The sequence below is a fragment of the Engystomops pustulosus genome, chromosome 6 (genome assembly GCF_040894005.1).
Source record: "Engystomops pustulosus chromosome 6, aEngPut4.maternal, whole genome shotgun sequence".
NCBI lineage: Eukaryota > Metazoa > Chordata > Amphibia > Anura > Leptodactylidae > Engystomops > Engystomops pustulosus.
Genome location: NC_092416.1, coordinates 30,172,651 through 30,190,028, shown reverse-complemented (window position 1 = coordinate 30,190,028; position 17,378 = coordinate 30,172,651). Strand labels below are relative to the sequence as shown.

The 17,378-nt window shown below is 41.9% G+C and overlaps 2 protein-coding genes across 2 annotated transcripts in view; one reads left to right on the top strand and one right to left on the bottom strand.

Moving 5' to 3' along the window:
- Positions 1–11,899, bottom strand: part of LOC140134795 (guanylin-like) — a 31,636-nt gene extending 19,737 nt beyond the window's left edge. Inside the window, exons 1-2 of the mRNA XM_072155432.1 lie at positions 11,455–11,899; positions 4,769–4,943 (exon numbers count right to left, since the gene is read on the bottom strand). Coding sequence (XP_072011533.1) covers positions 4,769–4,943; positions 11,455–11,523 — 244 coding nt within the window. The 5' untranslated portion in view covers positions 11,524–11,899. The remainder of the gene's footprint in view (positions 1–4,768; positions 4,944–11,454) is intronic.
- PHC2 (polyhomeotic homolog 2) overlaps positions 1–17,378 on the top strand; it is a 149,462-nt gene that overhangs the window by 18,928 nt on the left and 113,156 nt on the right. The window lies entirely within an intron of this gene.

Sequence of the window (17,378 nt, the reverse complement as noted above, 5' to 3'; positions counted from 1 at the left end):
GGGAAAACCAAACACTGGCAATGTCATAGAACGGTGGAGGGTGAAAACAGCATTATGGAAATCACAGGGTGTACCAGGGAGACATTGTTCAATTGGCAGCAGCATGAGTAGGCTGCAGAGTGGCACAATGACAAATAATGGAGGTGGCGGAAACATGGTAGGCCACAAAGTGGCACAATGACAAGAGTGTGGAGGTGGCAGCAGCAGCAGGAGCCCACAGGTGGCAGCAACATGGAAAGCAACAGAGTGGTCCAATGACAGAGTGTGGAGGTGGCGACAGTAGCAGCAGCAGCTGCTGCATCAGTGTTAAGGTGGCATCAGTAGCAGCAGGAGCCTGCAGAGTGGCACTATGATATAGCGTGGAGGTGGCGGACAATTCCAGTTCCTGGTGAAGAGAAACTGTAGCCCAAAAAGGTGTGGCAGTGTGCGTTACACAGATACCCCACAACTGACAGTGTAAATTATGCAAAAATCACTGTATAAACTATGTAGATTTGACACGTAAATCTGGCTGTAAACTAGAGCCCCCAAAAGGTATTGCAATGTGCGTTATACAGATACCCCACAACTAACTACAGCAGCTGCATAAAGAAATCGCTACTGCAGTGCATGAAAATCAAACAGATTTCTTCCTATTCGATTTTGTCACTAAATAGAACTGCTATTTGGGGTATACAGATCCCCCTTAAAGAACAACCAGGGATTGCAGCAAGAATCGTTACTACACAGAACAGTAGCAGCAGCTGGACGCTACAGGCTACAGCAAGTGCGAGATGTAAAATGGCTGGTTTTATAGGGCTGTGTGACATCACATAAGCCTGCTGGTCGCTGATTGGCTTACAGGTCTGCAGATGTCATCGGGGGTGTTCCTTTCTCCCTCCCAGAGTTCTCTGCCCCATGTAACACGTTGTTCTCACGCCCATTTAGCTGAAAAATGAGGGGGAAAAAACACTTCGTTCCTGCGAATCAGCATAAACTTTGTCTTCGCGACGAAGCAAATTTTTCCTGAAATTCTAACCAAAGTTAGAATCTTTAGAATCGATTCGCCCATCTCTAGTTATCGGTCCTTTCTTCCTAGGACCCTGATGTCAATGTAAAAGCAAAATTTCAAGAAGGGTGACAGAAAAGGCTGAAGGGGTGGCGTTTCGGCCAATCCAAAAAAAACACAGCCTGGTCCTTCCAAGAACAGGACTTTGGCTGTCAGAGCAAAGCTCTCACGATTTGTCCACATCTGGGCCAACACTTCCTCCAATGGTTGTTTGCATTGGATCTGTCACTATCAGTTCAGGTGCCTTCCCTTAAAGGGAACCTGTCACCAGGAGACTCATTTTTAGCACTCCGCACAGAGCATAGTACATACTTTGCCAAAGAGTTTTTGTATAAAAAATAGGTTTTACAGAAATAAAGGTATGTTATATAGAACTTTTCAATGTCATGTACTCTGTGACTAGGCACTTATCCCCTAGGAGTGGCTATAGAGCAGTTTAAATGGAGTCAGCCTGCCAATCACTATTACTAATGAATTGTTATCTTCTGCATTCAGACTACAAGAAACCCAAATTTTGTTGAGCAAATGTTAATAAAATCCGTCATATGTAATGGTTAACCCTATAAAATATTGTATTGATTGAAAGCTGGCCAGTTGGACATTGTAACCGATGATCTGCCAAATCCATATATACTGCCACACTGTACTGGATCTGATAACCATACCCTAGTGCAGTGATGGCGAACCTTTTAGAGGCCGAGTGCCCAAACTGCAACCCAAAACCCTGCTTATTTATCGTGAGGTGCCAACCAAAAATTAAAGCAGTAACCTATTGCTCACTGTTCTTCAACTTTAAATCATATTTGCCTCCTGAGGACAGCAGCTCAGTAGAAAGATGGAGAATTTTCATCAATTTAGCTTCTTTCCAGTTTCCCTCTGTACAGAGAGAATCGTGGGGCCAGCAGGAGGACCTCCAAAAATAATTGAACCCTGTCTAATTCTCTCTCTTTCCACACTCCCAAGTAGCGAAGTAAGTATCAAAATATGACTGAAAGCAGCATCTTTTAAGTTGTTTGGAACTTCAGGAAAATTCTTTGAATCCTGTCTGGTGTGCCGGGTGATGGCCCGGGTACCCACAGAAAGGGCTCTGAGTGCCGCCTCTGGCACTCGTGCCATAGGTTCGCCACCACTGCCCTAGGGGGTTTGAAAAATAGTAAAAAATAAATAAAAATTATAAAAAAATAATAATAACCTAAACTTTTAAATAACCCCTCTTTCCCTAGAACTGATATAAAAATAAACAATAAAAATCATAAACAAGCTTGGTATGGCCACATCCTAAAATTCCCAATATATCAAAATATAATAATGTTTATTACTGGCAATTAACCCGGTAACAGAAAATACTGTCTGAAACGCCACTTTTGTCCCGCAAAAAACGAAACTTCACATAGCTCCATACACTGAAGCATGAAAAAGTTATTTTGTAATGAAGACTTTTTTTTATACATATTAAAAACCTTTACAAATTTGTCATCCCCTTGATTGTACCAACCTAAAGAATAAAGGAGATGTGTAGCTTGTGGCGCAGATTAAAAACCATATTAACGAAGCCCACAAGAAAATGTCACAAATGCGGTTTTTTTAAAATTTCACCACATTTTGAATTTTTTTCATTGAATGTTAAAAAATATTTGTCCACACACAACTTTATAGGTGTAAAAATACAAAAAGTTCAGAATTTTTGAAGGAGGGGGGTATAAAAATGGAAACAGAAAAACAAAAAGGGACATATTGTTAAGACTCCCCTCTGAGGTAAGCCGTTACAGACAGTCCCCGACTTAAGGACACACAACTTAAAGTCGACTACTAGTCCCAACTTGCATACAAATACAATATAAGAACAAAGCTACAGAACGTATCTGATCCATAAACCTTTTTGGCTGAGAGAGCCATAAGTGCCACATATTTTCAAATATAATTCTGCGAGAGTCGTACAATATGTTTACAGGGTCACTGACGGAACAATGGCTCCAGCAGTCATTAGTACAGCAAGGAGTGTCGTCGTCCCCCCCCCCCTGTACTAAGCCACCACTGGACCAAAACAATGGTAAAATAGAAAACTAGATAATTTACATTGGAGCTTGTGATGCAGCACATCTTGTCCAGCACTCTGGCTTCTTTTTAATGTGCTGCCTGGATCTGGCTTCTTCCCACCTGATGATGAGAGATGCAGCTTTCAGGCATGCGCAGAAGAAGGAAGAGGCCAGACTGCTGGGCGAGATGTCCTGCATGGCAACATGCCACACATACACATGCCAACCACTGCAAAAGAGCCACATCTGGCTCGCGAGCCATAGGTTCCCGACCCCTGTTCTAAGGAAATGCTGACGTTATAAGACATTTATTTACTGTACATAATGATATTGTCAGCACTGAGGAAAGTGATTACTATATCTTACAGGCAAGGGTTCGCCCCATACGGTACGTCGTTACTTTGTATGATTCGTAAGGGTAGACTCCATAAAATAAGCCTTCATTATATATTATGAAATGCACTAGGTAAGTCTTAATGCACATTATATATGAGGGTTGACCCTGTGAGATATGCCCTAACTGTTTCCTCTGTATTTCATTTGTACACGTGAAAAGCAGTTTTACTGTACAGGCAGTCCCCTACTTAAGGACACCAAACTTACAGACGACCCCTAGTTAAAGACAGACCCCTCTGCCCCCTGTGACCTCTGGTGACCTCTCCGGTTTACTGTAGTCCCAGGCTGCAATGATCAACTCTAAGGTGTCTGTAATGAAGCTTTATTGATAATCCTTGGTCCCATTACAGCAAAAAATGTTAAAACGCCAATTGTCACAGGGGCAGAATTTTTTTTTGTCTGGATCTACAATTATAAAATATACAGTTTCGACTTACATACAAATTTAACTTATAGAGAACCCGTCATGCAAAATAACCCCCTAAACTAAATATATTTTCATAAACTGCCATTAGAGAGCATTGCCTCTATCCCTTCATTGTCCCTCTACATGCCTGTAAACCTAAGCAATGAGGTCCTAAAGCTGTATGCAAATGACCTGTGAAATGTCCAATGGAGCATTAGCATATTCAAGCTGTCCACTCTATTCATGAGTGGGAGGCACAGCCACACCCCCAGTGCATGACTGACAGCCTGTATAATGATGTGAGGCTGTATAATGATGTGCTTCCTGGTGCTGGTGGCCACGCCCCCTGCAGCCTGTGTGTGCATGTGTGTGTGTGTTTAGGAGAGATACAGCATCTCCAGGCAGCCATGTTACAGCAGAACATGTCAGATTCATGTGTAGCTGATGTCTGTGTCTCTCACCTGTATATTAGGAGGATGCAGCATGTCAGCAGATGCAGCACACACACTAGCCATGCTTTACTATACATTACACACAGACATGAGGAGAGGGGAGGGGTAACAGGGCTGACATCACTGCCTCTGACCATGTGACCAGCCTCATTTACATGATAAAGAATAGATGATTTTACAATGATTAATGTATAAAATAACTAGATAAAGGCTGGGATGGGATCCTTGTGAGCTGCTCCAACAGGAAGAGGTGACAGGACTAGTGACACAGACCTGATGACAGGTGTCCTTTAAGAACAAACCTATGGAACCTATCTTGGGTGACCTGTTGTGTATTGTATATTGTATGGCCAACATACCGTATAGTCATAGTCTTTCGACTTCCAACCTGGAGGATCATGTGGAGTTGATGGTCATGTATTGTACTTACCGAGCTGTATAAAGATGTCTGGAGCATTTTCCTCCGCACACACTTCATGAAATTCTTCTGGCAGTTTCGGATCATTGCAGGCTTCACCGGCTGCCACTTCCAAGTCCCTCCCATCTAAATGCAGGAAATCTTTCAACGATAACACCGATTCCAACATATAGATGTAATTCCCAACCTAAAAAAACAACAAGTACTCCATTAAATCATAACAGCCAAATTCTATACAGATAGTGCTCTAAGTGTAACATTTGTATATTTCATGTCTGTAATGTATTGATTCATGTTATATATATACATAGCTCCCAACTGTCCCGCTTTTAGCGGGACTGTCACGTTTTTTAACCCCTGTCCCGCCTCCCCGCTCAATTGATGATTTGTCACGTATTTCCCCGCTGGGTTCCGCTCTGGCTTGGCATGTCCCGCCTCCATGTCCCGCCTCCGTCTGTGTTCCGCCCCTCGACACCTACTTCCTTCTCTGAATGGCTGCAGTGAAGCCAGGAGGCGTGGTAGGCATCTTCCTGCTGCTGTGACAGATCTGGTCTTCGGCAGAGTCACACCTCCCCCTCATCATGATGGCTGCCCCTATCCCGAGTTTGGCCCCGCCCCCCATGTTACGATGTGCCTGCTGTGATGGGGCTCTGTGTGTGAGCACAGCCCAGCACCTCCCCTCAGTCCGAATTTGGCCCCGCCCCCTCCTCTGAGGATATGCCTGCTCTGTGATGGGGCTGTGTGTGAGCACAGCCCAGCACCTCCCCTCAGTCCGAGTTCGGTCCCGCCCCCCTGAAAAAGCATGTGTCTGCATACAGAAGAAGATGTGGGCACAGAGCCAGACAGACTGAGGACTGCGGGCAGCCAGCCAAAGAAGGTAGGCACATTTTAAAAAAGTTTCTCTGAATAATTAGTTTGGTCAACTTAACCCCTTAGCGCTCTGCGCCGTAGCTGTACTGCGCAGCTTCCCGCGAATAGCGCTCAGTGCAGTACAGCTACTGCGCAGAGACGATGCCGGTTCAGCTCTGCACAGGAGCCGAATCGGCATCGCTAGCCACGGGATTTCAGCGGTAATCTACCGCTGACATTCCCGGCTAACACCCACGGTCGGAGTGGGCTCCGATCGCGGGCGTTTAACACGTTAAATGCCGCAGTCAACGCGACCGCGGCAGTTAACCTGCCTTCTGGGGTCTTTACCCCACGATCGCCCCCCCCGCGCCCCAGAGATCCCATGGTGGATCAAGTAAAAAAATGTAAAAAAAATGTTTTTCAATAAAAAATAACTTTAGAAATCACTAAAAATGCCCATAAGCCCCAAAACATATAAAGAGACATATAACGCTCAAAAAAGTCTAAATCATAACACAAACCCCACATATATAGTATCACCGCATCCGTAACAATCCATAGAATAAAACTAAATAACTATTGAACCCATATGATGAACGCCGTAAAAAAAAAACGTTAAAAACCCGCCAAAAATTAGGATTTTTACCTATTATATCCTACTAAAAATGCAACAAAAAGTGATCAACAAAACATATGTACTCCAGAATTATACTGTTGCAAAGTACAACATGTCCCGCAAAAAACAAGACATCAACCAGCTCTGTAGCCAAAAACGTAACAATGTTATGCCACTTGGAAGACGGCGATGCAAAAATGATAGATTTTTCCCCACATTAGGGTTTTATTTGGCAAATTTAGTAAAACATAAGAAAAAATATTCATGTCTGGTATCCCCGTAATCATATCGACCCATAGAATAAAGATAACAGGATTATTAGGATATACGGTGAACACCAAAAAAAAAAAAAGTAAAAAATCCAGTACAGAATTGATGCTTTTCTACTCATGACCTCAAAAAAAGTTCCTAAATTTTCAACAATAGGTGATACCAACCCCAAAATGGTAACACTGGAAAAAGCATCTCATCGCGCAAAAAAATGCCGTCACATGACCCAAATAACGGAAAAGCGAAAATTTTATAGCCTTCAAAAGGGGGCAACCATAAAACTAAAATCCTGGCAGCTGCAGGGTGCTCCTTCCCTTCTGCGCCTCGCTGTGCCCCCATAACACAAGTAATGTCCACATGTGGAGGGTCGCTGCTCTCAGGAGAAATTGTAGAGCAAATTGTATGGTGGGTTTTCTCTTTTTATCTTTTGGAAATGTGTAAATTTTAGGGCTAAATGATCGTATAACCGACAAAATTTGACCATTTTAAATTTCACCGCCATTTTGATTCAATTACTATGGGGTTAACAATCTTTGTAAATGCTGTTTCTGATAGTTTGTGGGGTGCAGATTTGAAAATGGGTTTTTGATGCTAAATATGTAAAATTAAATTTCAAACAGTATTTATCCCCAAAATAGTCAATTCTGAAAATACGGAAAATCGCTATTCGATTTGTAAGCCGCGTGACATCAAAATAAATTATCCAAACATTTCAAAAATGATGAAAATGTAAAGTAGACAAATGGGAAATGTTATTGCAAGTTATTTAGGTGGTAAATCTATCTGCCTGAAAACGCTGTGATTTAAAATTTCGAAAATGGCAAATTTTTCTAAAAATTCATCATTTTTTTCTTTTTTTTGTAAATAAACGCAAAACTTATCAGCCAAAATTTACCACTAAAATGAAGTACAACATGTGGGGAAAAAAACTGTCTCAGAATCGCTTTGATAAGTAACAGTGTTCAAAAGTTAGAACCATATAAAGAGACGCAGGTCAGAATCAAAAAAATGGGACTGAGCCTTAAAGGGGTATTCCCATCTGGGCATTTACATTTAATTAAATTCATTTGCAATATGTAAACATTTCTTCAATTGGATGTTATTAAAAAAAATGTTCCTGTGTGAAGATAATTTCTCATAAATGTAGTTATTCTGTCCCTTAGAAACGAGATACTTTCCTCGGATACGACCACGTCATACTCTGGCAGCGGTGGCCAGACTTGCGCTATAGAACCCTGCCGGACCACCAGGATTCAGCCATCATTACCACAGGACGGCTGTGTGACATGTAGTAACTCCCGGACATTTTATATACAATAACCTTTTGTTTCTTTGTGCACTCAATCTATCAGACGTGGCCGTATCCGAGGAAGCAATCTCGTTTCTAAGGGACAACATGGTTACATTTATGAGAAATTATCTTCACACGGGAACATTTTTTTTAATAACATCCAATTGAAGAAATGTTTATATATGGCAGATTAATGAAACTTAATTTAAGTGCCCAGATGAGAATACCCCTTTAAGATGTAAAGTGGCTGCGTCCTTAAGGGGTGATGCATTCAAAGATGCATTCAGTCGCGCGCACTGGTGCATGGGAGAGGAGAAGTGGCTCGCTCCTGCCCCTCTCCATAGAGATACAACCGTAAACATACGGTCAGTGATTCCAAAATTATGTTATTTACCAACGTAATATATAAATATGAAGGAAAAGATTATTAGTGAATTTCTGTAATTGATAAGGGGTGTGGCAAGGGGCGTGGCAAGTGGGTGTGGCTTACATGGGAAAAATCGCCGCCCTCTTGTCCCTCTTTCCCTCCCTTAAAAGTTGGGAGGTATGTATATATATACTGTATATATTGCATTTACACTGCTTTGTCATCTGTACTCTAAAGTAAAGTAACAACTCATCCTGTCTACATAGACATAAACTATATCCCTCCCTCCATCTACAAGAATAACTGCATATGACCTCCTTATAACATAGAACATATCCCGGCTATACATAAAAAAATATGTATGGCGATCTCGTGGCTATAATATATCCGGTATTGTGTACTCCGGCCAGTGCTATCTACACTGCACTTTCTACTTATACCTTATCTGTTGTGGACCAGTTTTTTCGATGTAGGGAACCTAAGTGGATTTGTTTCTCCTCTCCTAGAATATTTAGTTGCTTTTTGTGATCATTCTTACAGTCCAATGGCTTTTGAGTATTTTTCTTTTTGTGCCTGTGATATATTTTTTGTGCACCAGATGTCCCACTTGAGCTTGCTGTTTGTCGAGGGAGCTCCATATCCTACTTACTGCACTACTTACCTACTCCCGTTATTGCACAAAGTCTATGGGGATATTTCTAAGGCTTCCTTCTCTAATTACACATCTTTTCTATCACTTTAACACCACTTTTATCAGGAAGCCCACCTATAAGAATAACCATATAAACATTTTCCTCGAGCTACTATGTAACATTTTTGATGACTTGCACCTTTCCTTTTATAGGTGTAAGTAAAAGAAAATTTCCCTCCTGTTTTGCATGTACATTATTACAGCATCCCATGGATACAGACAACTTTGTAGGTCGCTTTGCAGGTCCCCTACTTAAGGACAGCCAACTTACAGACAACCCATAGTTACAGACAGACCCCTCTGACCTCTGGTGAAGCTCTCTGGATGTTACTATAGTCCCAGGCTGCAATGATCAGCTGTAAGGTGTCTGTAATGAAGCTTTATTGATAATCCTTGGTCCCATTACAGCAAAAAATGTTTAAACTCTAATTGTCACTGGGGCAGAAATTTTTTTTGTCTGGACCTACAATTATAAAATATACAGTTTCGACTTACATACAAATTCAACTTAAAGGAAACCTACCATAGAAGCTTCTGTTATAAACTTTAAAAAGCGTTAAAACTGCAATACAGCGGTTAATAACACTAACGAAAGTAAGCACCGGCACCAGCTCACCCTGAGCTGGTGCACGGTACTTACAGCTTACACCTACCATTTGAAATGGTAGGTTTCCTTTAAGAACAAACCTCCAGACCTTATCTTGTACGTAACCTGGGGATTGCCTGTACAGGCAGTCCCCGGGTTACATACAAGATAGGGTCTGTAGGTTTGTTCTTAAGTTGGATTTGTATGTAAGTCAGAACTGTATATTTTATCATTGTAATCCCAGCCAGAACTTTTTTGTTGGATTGTCATAAGAATCAATATTAACACTTAAACTTCATTACAGACGCCTGTGATAACTGTTATAGCTGATCATTGTAGCCTAGGACTAAAGTACAATAAATTACCAATATCCAGAGGTCCGTTTGTAACTAGGGGTCGTATGTAAGTCGTGTGTTCTTAAGTAGGGGACCGTCTGTATTTCCTTTCCTCGGTTGGCAAGCTCTTCTAGTTATTACATGTCGCATTCATATGAATAACTACTTCAATATCTTGTCTGTATAAATAACTTACTGTTGTTCTTTGATCACTACACATACTCAATAGCAGTGATGGCAAACCTTTTAGACACCAAGGGCCACATTTATCACTTTTGTGCGCCTAAGTGTAGTAGTTGCGCCTAAATTCGGGCGCACTGTTTTGCCAGAATTATCACAAGCTACAACCATCTGTGATAAGTATATTTTCTGCCTCTTATTAATCACTTTACTTTAACACAGTTTAGGCGCAATGTTAGATTCAGGCACTTACATGTCATCCTGCTACAAGCTCCTCTCTGCTTCTCCCACATCCCAGCATGAAGATAACCCTCACAGCAGCACCCAGGTGTGTGACACCCAGCACCCAGTGACCTCCTCAGCAGGGGCTTCTCCTGGAGGGGATCCCCCAGTGCTGGTCTCCTGCTGCACCCCTATAATTCTGCACAATATCCCCCTCAGACACTGTGCAGAATTACATGGGGGACACTTGTATGTAGTATCTGCAAAATTCTGCAAGCTTCTGCAAACTTGTGCAAACTTCTCTTGCTCTTGCTGTGAGCTCAGCGTTTTGCAGAATATTTTGTAAATAGAAGGTGATGAACTGTAAATAGTCTGCAGCTCCTGTCTGTAATGTATCTAATGTATCTATTATATGTTCTAGTGTCTGGCTGAGCTCTGCTGCTAGAAATTAGCTCTTCTGCAAAGGGGCTCAGTGCTTTCTTCTCAGATAACGCCACCTTCGGGCTGGAGTGTTTTTGCGCCCGTTTTTGCGCCTAAATGCAAAAGTCGCACGTGATGAATATCATTAGGCGCAGCAAAACATCTGGAATTGAATGATAGATGAGGGAAAGGTGGTTATTTTAGCTGCGCGGCTAATTTGACGTTTAATCGCAAAACGGGCGCAAAAACGGTGCGCCTAAACGAAAAGGCGCAAAAAAAACAGAAAAAACAAGTGATAAATGTGGCCCCAAGTGCCCAAACTACAACCAAAACCTGCGTATTTTTCGCAAAGTGCCAATGCCACAATTTAAGCAGTAACTTATTGCTCCTGCGCTGTGTCACAGGTTTGAATTGTATTGGCACCTGAGGACACCAATACAGTAGAAAGAAGGAGAAGAAGTTTGGATTATCATTGTAGATTCCTTCTAGGGTCCTGGGCTTCCTGGGACTGCAAGAGGCCTTGAGTCCTGTCTGGCGGAGTCTGTGGTGGGGTGATGCCACGGGTGCCCATAGAGATGTCTCTGAGTGCCACCTCTGGCATCGCCAGCACTGCTCTATAAAGTTACAAAATACCTGCTTAGATTTGCTGCCAAATATTTTGGCTATTCCTTAGTAATTATAACTCCCTCTGTCCATATTATCCCTGGTGCCAGCGTCAAGGTAAACACAGACTGGAGATAGATGCAGGTCTCAGAGATGGGGCATTTTCTTTATACATGACTTAAATATCCAACTAGGATTATTACTCTAATAGAATATATAACATACATCGGTTATTCCAAACACTATTAATGCCTGAAGTAAAACTGACCTCTATCTTTTTTGCTGGAGATCCAGGAAACCAGACGAGAAGGACACACAGGAGAAGACAGGACCTCATGGTGGCTAAACGTAGTGTTTGAGCTCAGGGTATAGCAAGCCGAGTTGTCTGAGCTGCTCACCTGTACTGTGGTTTTCCTTAAGAGTAAAGTTACTTATAAACTTCTTAACCCCTTCATGCAGAAGTTCATAACCTGCCCCAGAGCTGGATGAGCCTATTTGTTAGTGATAACGGAGATGCCGCATTGTGACTGTCACCCCACCTTCTTGTGATCATAATCCAAACAACAGGCAGAATATAGCAAAGGTCACACCACCGAGCATATACTTGAGAAGTGTTTTACTGTTCTATGTGTCGTATTTAATATTTCTCACTATTTACAAGTAGCGGGATCTTCTGAAATAGTTGTGACTGTGTAGAAGCTGTGTGCACTTCTGCTATCACCCTCACTATGAGAAATTTTGGCACTGAGGGAACAACTATTTATAGTTCATGAGCGACATGAGCTACCTTACATAACACCACCCCACACTATAATTCTGTGAAAGCCTTTGCAGATGTGTCTAGTCCCACTTTGCTTGGGATACAATGATTGCCGGAGATTTATCTAATCACCGAAGAGGAGAACCATCCATACTTTCCTACTGTGGCATCTTGCTTAATGCCATGACAAGCCCAGTGGCATGAGGTGAACTGATCGCATGACTCAAAGTGTCTTGCTAACGCCTTTTGAAGGTTTTGGTAGACACTGTATCACTCTCTAGTCTTCAGGTGTGGCACCCAATTTCACTTTAAAAGGATTCAAAAAGTGGAGATATCTGGCATATAAATTAATAGGAGACAATGCACATACCTCAAAATGAGGTCTCATATTTAAGGATTCATTGGACAAAAAAAAATTTCCAAGGAGACATATGTTTCTCACCCATGCCACATATTGGAGTATGGTGCTTAGAGCGTAACTCCAATGTTAGAATGATTTTTACCAAATTGGCACATGTGAGTCCTCCCTTTAAAACAGAATGATGCCGATATTCTTTCCAGAGTTATGGAATTTTTTGTTCTGAAGCTGCTTGTTAAAAATATTCCTCAGCAGCTGTGAAGTGAGCAGAGGCTAATTTCTTCCGGTATCTGCCCTGAAGCTGAGTCAAATTTAGGTTGCCCACAGCTCCCATGACACCTTGGGCCACATTTACTAAAGCCCCTGCGCCAGTTTTCAGTCAGACTTTGCACGTTCTTTCTCGTGCTTGCACATGTATTCAAGAACACGACTCAAGTTAGTGTCACGGCTGCACTATACACGACGCAACACAAATTTCTGCACATAAATGGGAGTTTATCATGCAGAGTCCGACAGAAGTATGTTGCACACCCCAAGTGTGCTGCACTCTGCCGGGGCAATTCAGCTAGCGCCAGCTTCTTGAAGAACGGGTGCCATAAATCCTGAAACTGGTGCACCCTGCATTTGCACATATGTGGCCCCTTGTGTTCTCTCATGAAGTAATTTAGTATTAAATCCTATGAGATTCCTACAAGTAAATCCACTGGACACTGCAATAAATAACTGGTATAAACCAAAGCTAATAAATATCTTTCTTTATAGGAAAGATGGGTGCAAACAGCATCTACAGCTCGAGATACACCAAACCAAAACATTTCCTTGGTTCAGTAGTCTATTGAATTATTAGTGGTTTATTGTCCCACATTCATGTTTGTGTATTGTAGTTAGATATGACTTGGTATTTTTATGCACAGTATCACTTTATTTGTATTTTATGATCATTAATGAGGTGATTATTTCTCATGCTATCTTTGTTTTATTCACATATATCACTGCCTGGAGGGGGAAGTTCCATTGTGCAGCTGAAATGGCTGATAAACCACAGAATTTTTTTGACTACATTGGAGTTATGCTACTTTTTTATGTTTCCATTAAATAAATGGGATTTAAATCTTTTATGTTTGGTCTAATCGTAATAAAGACTATTTATTGCTGCAACAGTTTGGTTGTTGCACAGTCAGTTGCAGCTTCATGGGGTGAACACAATGGCCCAGTTATATTACGAGGGTGGTTCAATAAGTACCCCTGTTTGATGACAGAGGGCGTTCCTGAGGGAAGTTGGTGTTATCATCGTGTGCTTGATTGATTGGTTAGTTTGGATTTGGCGGCCATGTGAGTAAGACATGTTTCGTGATATTCACTAGGATGGAAAAAGAGCAGTATCGTGCGGTAATTCGCTTTTTGTTTTTGGATGAGGAAAAAATGTGAGGAGATAAAAGCAAAGTCGGACGCTGTTTATGGAGACACTTCGCCTTCTATGACCACAGATATTGGTTCAACGAATTTAAACGTGGGCGAACATCTGTTTTTGATGAGGAGCGACCAGGACGCCCAGCAGGTGTGGTTACCGAGGAAATAATTCAAAAAGTCCACGACACGATACTCGCTGATCGACGAACGAAAGTGCGCAAAGTAGCAGAGGCCATAGGTGGGGCGAATGTAACGGCAATTAATATTTTACAAGATAAGTTGGCGATGAAAAAATTGTTGGCCCCATGGGTGCCTCGATTGCTCGCGGTGGATAACAAGCAGATGCTTGTTAACTTCGAAGCAGTGTTTGGGGCAATTTAAGCGAGATCCAAAGGAGTTTTTGCGTCGAGTTGTCACCGTTGATGAAACCTGGAATCATCATTACATACCAGAAACTAAGCAGCAATCAAAACAATGGATTTCTCCCGGTGAATCTGCTCCAAAGAAGGCGAAGACAGTCCCATCGGCCACAAAGGTCATGGCGATGCTTTTTTGGGATGGGAACAGCGACATCCACATGGATTTAGTAGAAAAGGAAGAACGATCACTGGACAATACTACAGTGAGGTATTGGAGCGCTTCGGCAAAAAATTGAAGGAGACACGGCCGCATTTGGCGAAAAAGAAGGTGCTGTTTCACCATGATAACGCAACAGCACATTCATCCAGAGTTGTCGCTGCCAAACTGCATGAATTGCGTTATGAATTGCTGCCGCATCCCACGTATTCCTCCTTGCGACTTTCACTTGTTCCCTAACATAAAGAAATGGCTTGCGGGAAAAAAATTAGCTCAAACAAGAAATCCTATTTTTTGGAGGGGTTAAAAAATGGCAGGAACGTTGGGAGAAGTTTATCTTTCTAAAAGGGGGCTATGTTGAAAAATATATATATACAGGCGGTCCCCTACTTAAGGACACCCGACTTACAGACAACCCATAGTTACAGACGGACCCCTCTGCACACTGTGACCTCTGGTGAAGCTCTCTGGATGCTTTAAAATAGTCCCAGATTGCAATAATCACCTGAAAATTGTCTGTAATGAAGCTTTATTGATAATTCTTGGTCCTATTACAGCAAAAAAATTTGAAACTCCAATTGTCACTGGGGCAAAAAAAAAAATTGTCGGGAACTACAATGATAAAATATACAGTTTCGACTTACATACAAATTCAACTTAAGAACAAACCTACAGTCCCTATCTTGTATGTAACCCGGGGACTGCCTGTATGTATATATTTTTTTTTAAAAGTGTGTCTTCATTTCTAACACGGGTACTTATTGAAGTACTTTATTCAAGTTTCAAACTGTGTCTTTGGAGCTTTGTTTTGTATATAATGGGGGTCATTTACTAAGGGCCCGATTCGCGTTTTCCCGACGTGTTACCCGAATATTTCCGATTTGCGCCGATTTCCCCTGAATTGCCCCGGGATTGTGGCGCACACGATCGGATTGTGGCGCATTGGCGCCGGCATGCGCGCGACAGAAATCGGGGGGCGTGGCCGAACGAAAACCCGACGTATTCGGAAAAACCGCCGCATTTAAAAACCGAAAAAGTGTCGCTTGGGGACCGCTTACCTTCACCTGGTCCGAGGTGGTGCATTCCGGCGCGATGAGATGACTTTCAGCGCAGCAGCACCACCTGGTGGACGGCGGAGGAACTACCTTCTTAAATCCCGGCCGGACCCGAATCCAGAGCAGAGAACGCGCCGCTGGATCGCGAATGGGCCGGGTAAGTAAATTTGCCCCAATATGTGTTTGCACCACAGTAGTGTCGTGGTTGCATTTTGTTTAATATTTTAGAAAACTGTGCACCTAAAGGGGTTTGGTATTGCTTAGTCATAGTTTGAGGCACATTTATGTCTTGAATCGGACACAATTGTGTTGCACGGTGTAGATCGAAATTGCACCAAGATAAAAATGGTGCAACAGTGTGCACATCCTGAAAACAGACCAAATTAATATAGAGCATGCAACACTATTAAATAATGTGGTGCAAATAGCACCAGATATCGGGGCCAATATCTTTGTGTGGGAACCTGGCAGAGAATCACATTTGTGCTCTTTGAGGTGACACTACACACAGAGAAACCTTGAACTACTCATTAGAGGCAAAAATAACATCTGTGACCTTCTTGAGGGAGGGCAAGAAGACAAAGACAAAATTCTCAGGTTATTTCTTTTCTGAATGAAGATCTTTGAGACCATTTTTTACTTTTTTCAATTTTAAAACTGAGATAATTTCACCCTCAGTCACATGGTGATTGGTGTCGCCTTGCCCATGGTGGTTCACATCAAATCTTCAAAACACCACAAATGGATCCAGCCAGTTGACATTATACTTGGCTTTGTTGCCTTCTTGTTGTTGTCCTTGATTACATGAAGTTTCGTTGTAAATGGTTGCAATGGCATTAGTTTCTGTCATAGACATAGCTGTTAACATGCAAGAGACTGCTAGCCTATAGCTTTCTTGGGGGACCCCCATTTTTGGGGTAAATGTACCTTTTACCTCAAGGATCAGCAACTTTCTTAATTTTCTGACATTTTATGGCATATTATAGAACTGTGTCTTCAAGAGCATAATCAGTTCCTTGAATTCTCCATATTCCTGGTATTGTGATATTTGCTTTGTTATACATGTACAACATGTTCAGTATCACCTCTTGTCAAGGCTACGCAAAGTATAGATTCTTGTTGATGTTTAACTTTAGCCAACATAAAGTACACAAATATTCTGTGTCATTAAGTGCACATTACACAATGTACACAAACATATTCTATGTGATAGGTCTAGATCCATCATACATAAAGAGAAACGGATTCAGCAAGTGCTGGAAATATGTTTACAGGTTCTTATCCATACTTAACATTTTACAGTTATTGTAAACTTTATGCTGCACTTGTTCCAATCACCACATCTCGGGTGGCATTTCAGCCACTAATGGTATTCTCCTATTGAGATGATATGAGTGGATTTTGAGTGAAACATTTTAGTCCAGTCTTTTACATTTTTAAAGTAGACCTTTTACTTGATCCATTTGGTTGGACACTTGTCTGATAAATGTATATTGACACAAAGCAGTTTTTTATGCACTCTCACACCTTTTTTAACATGATTGAAACTTGCAACCTGCTCTACTTTTGTAAGAGATGCATGTGAAAAATAAGCCCCACCCAAGCCTATGGGGGCACATGAAAAATGCATCTCTGGTCCATTGCTATAGAAAGCATAGCCTACATTCATAATTCTTTTGACCTGCATGAAAAACACATTCATTTTGAACAAATTTATGTGAAAAACTGACTAAATGTGACAGGGTACTGAATAGTAATGGAAAAACTGTTGCTGAAACCCCCCCCCGGAAATGCTGGTTGATTGGCTACTGAGCAGAATGTGGATGTTTGACCCATCTTACCCACGGTGCTTGGTCCTGAATGGGGGCATTTCAACACTGCTCGCCATACAGGCGCACAAGTAAGTATGGCCATGGCCAGGGATGTTTGCCCACTGGGTTAATGTAGTCGCAGCTGGGCCTTAGACGGTAAATGGCGCACATGCTTCCACTACCCAGGATTGCTGGACATCACTCGTTGCCTCCTACTCCACT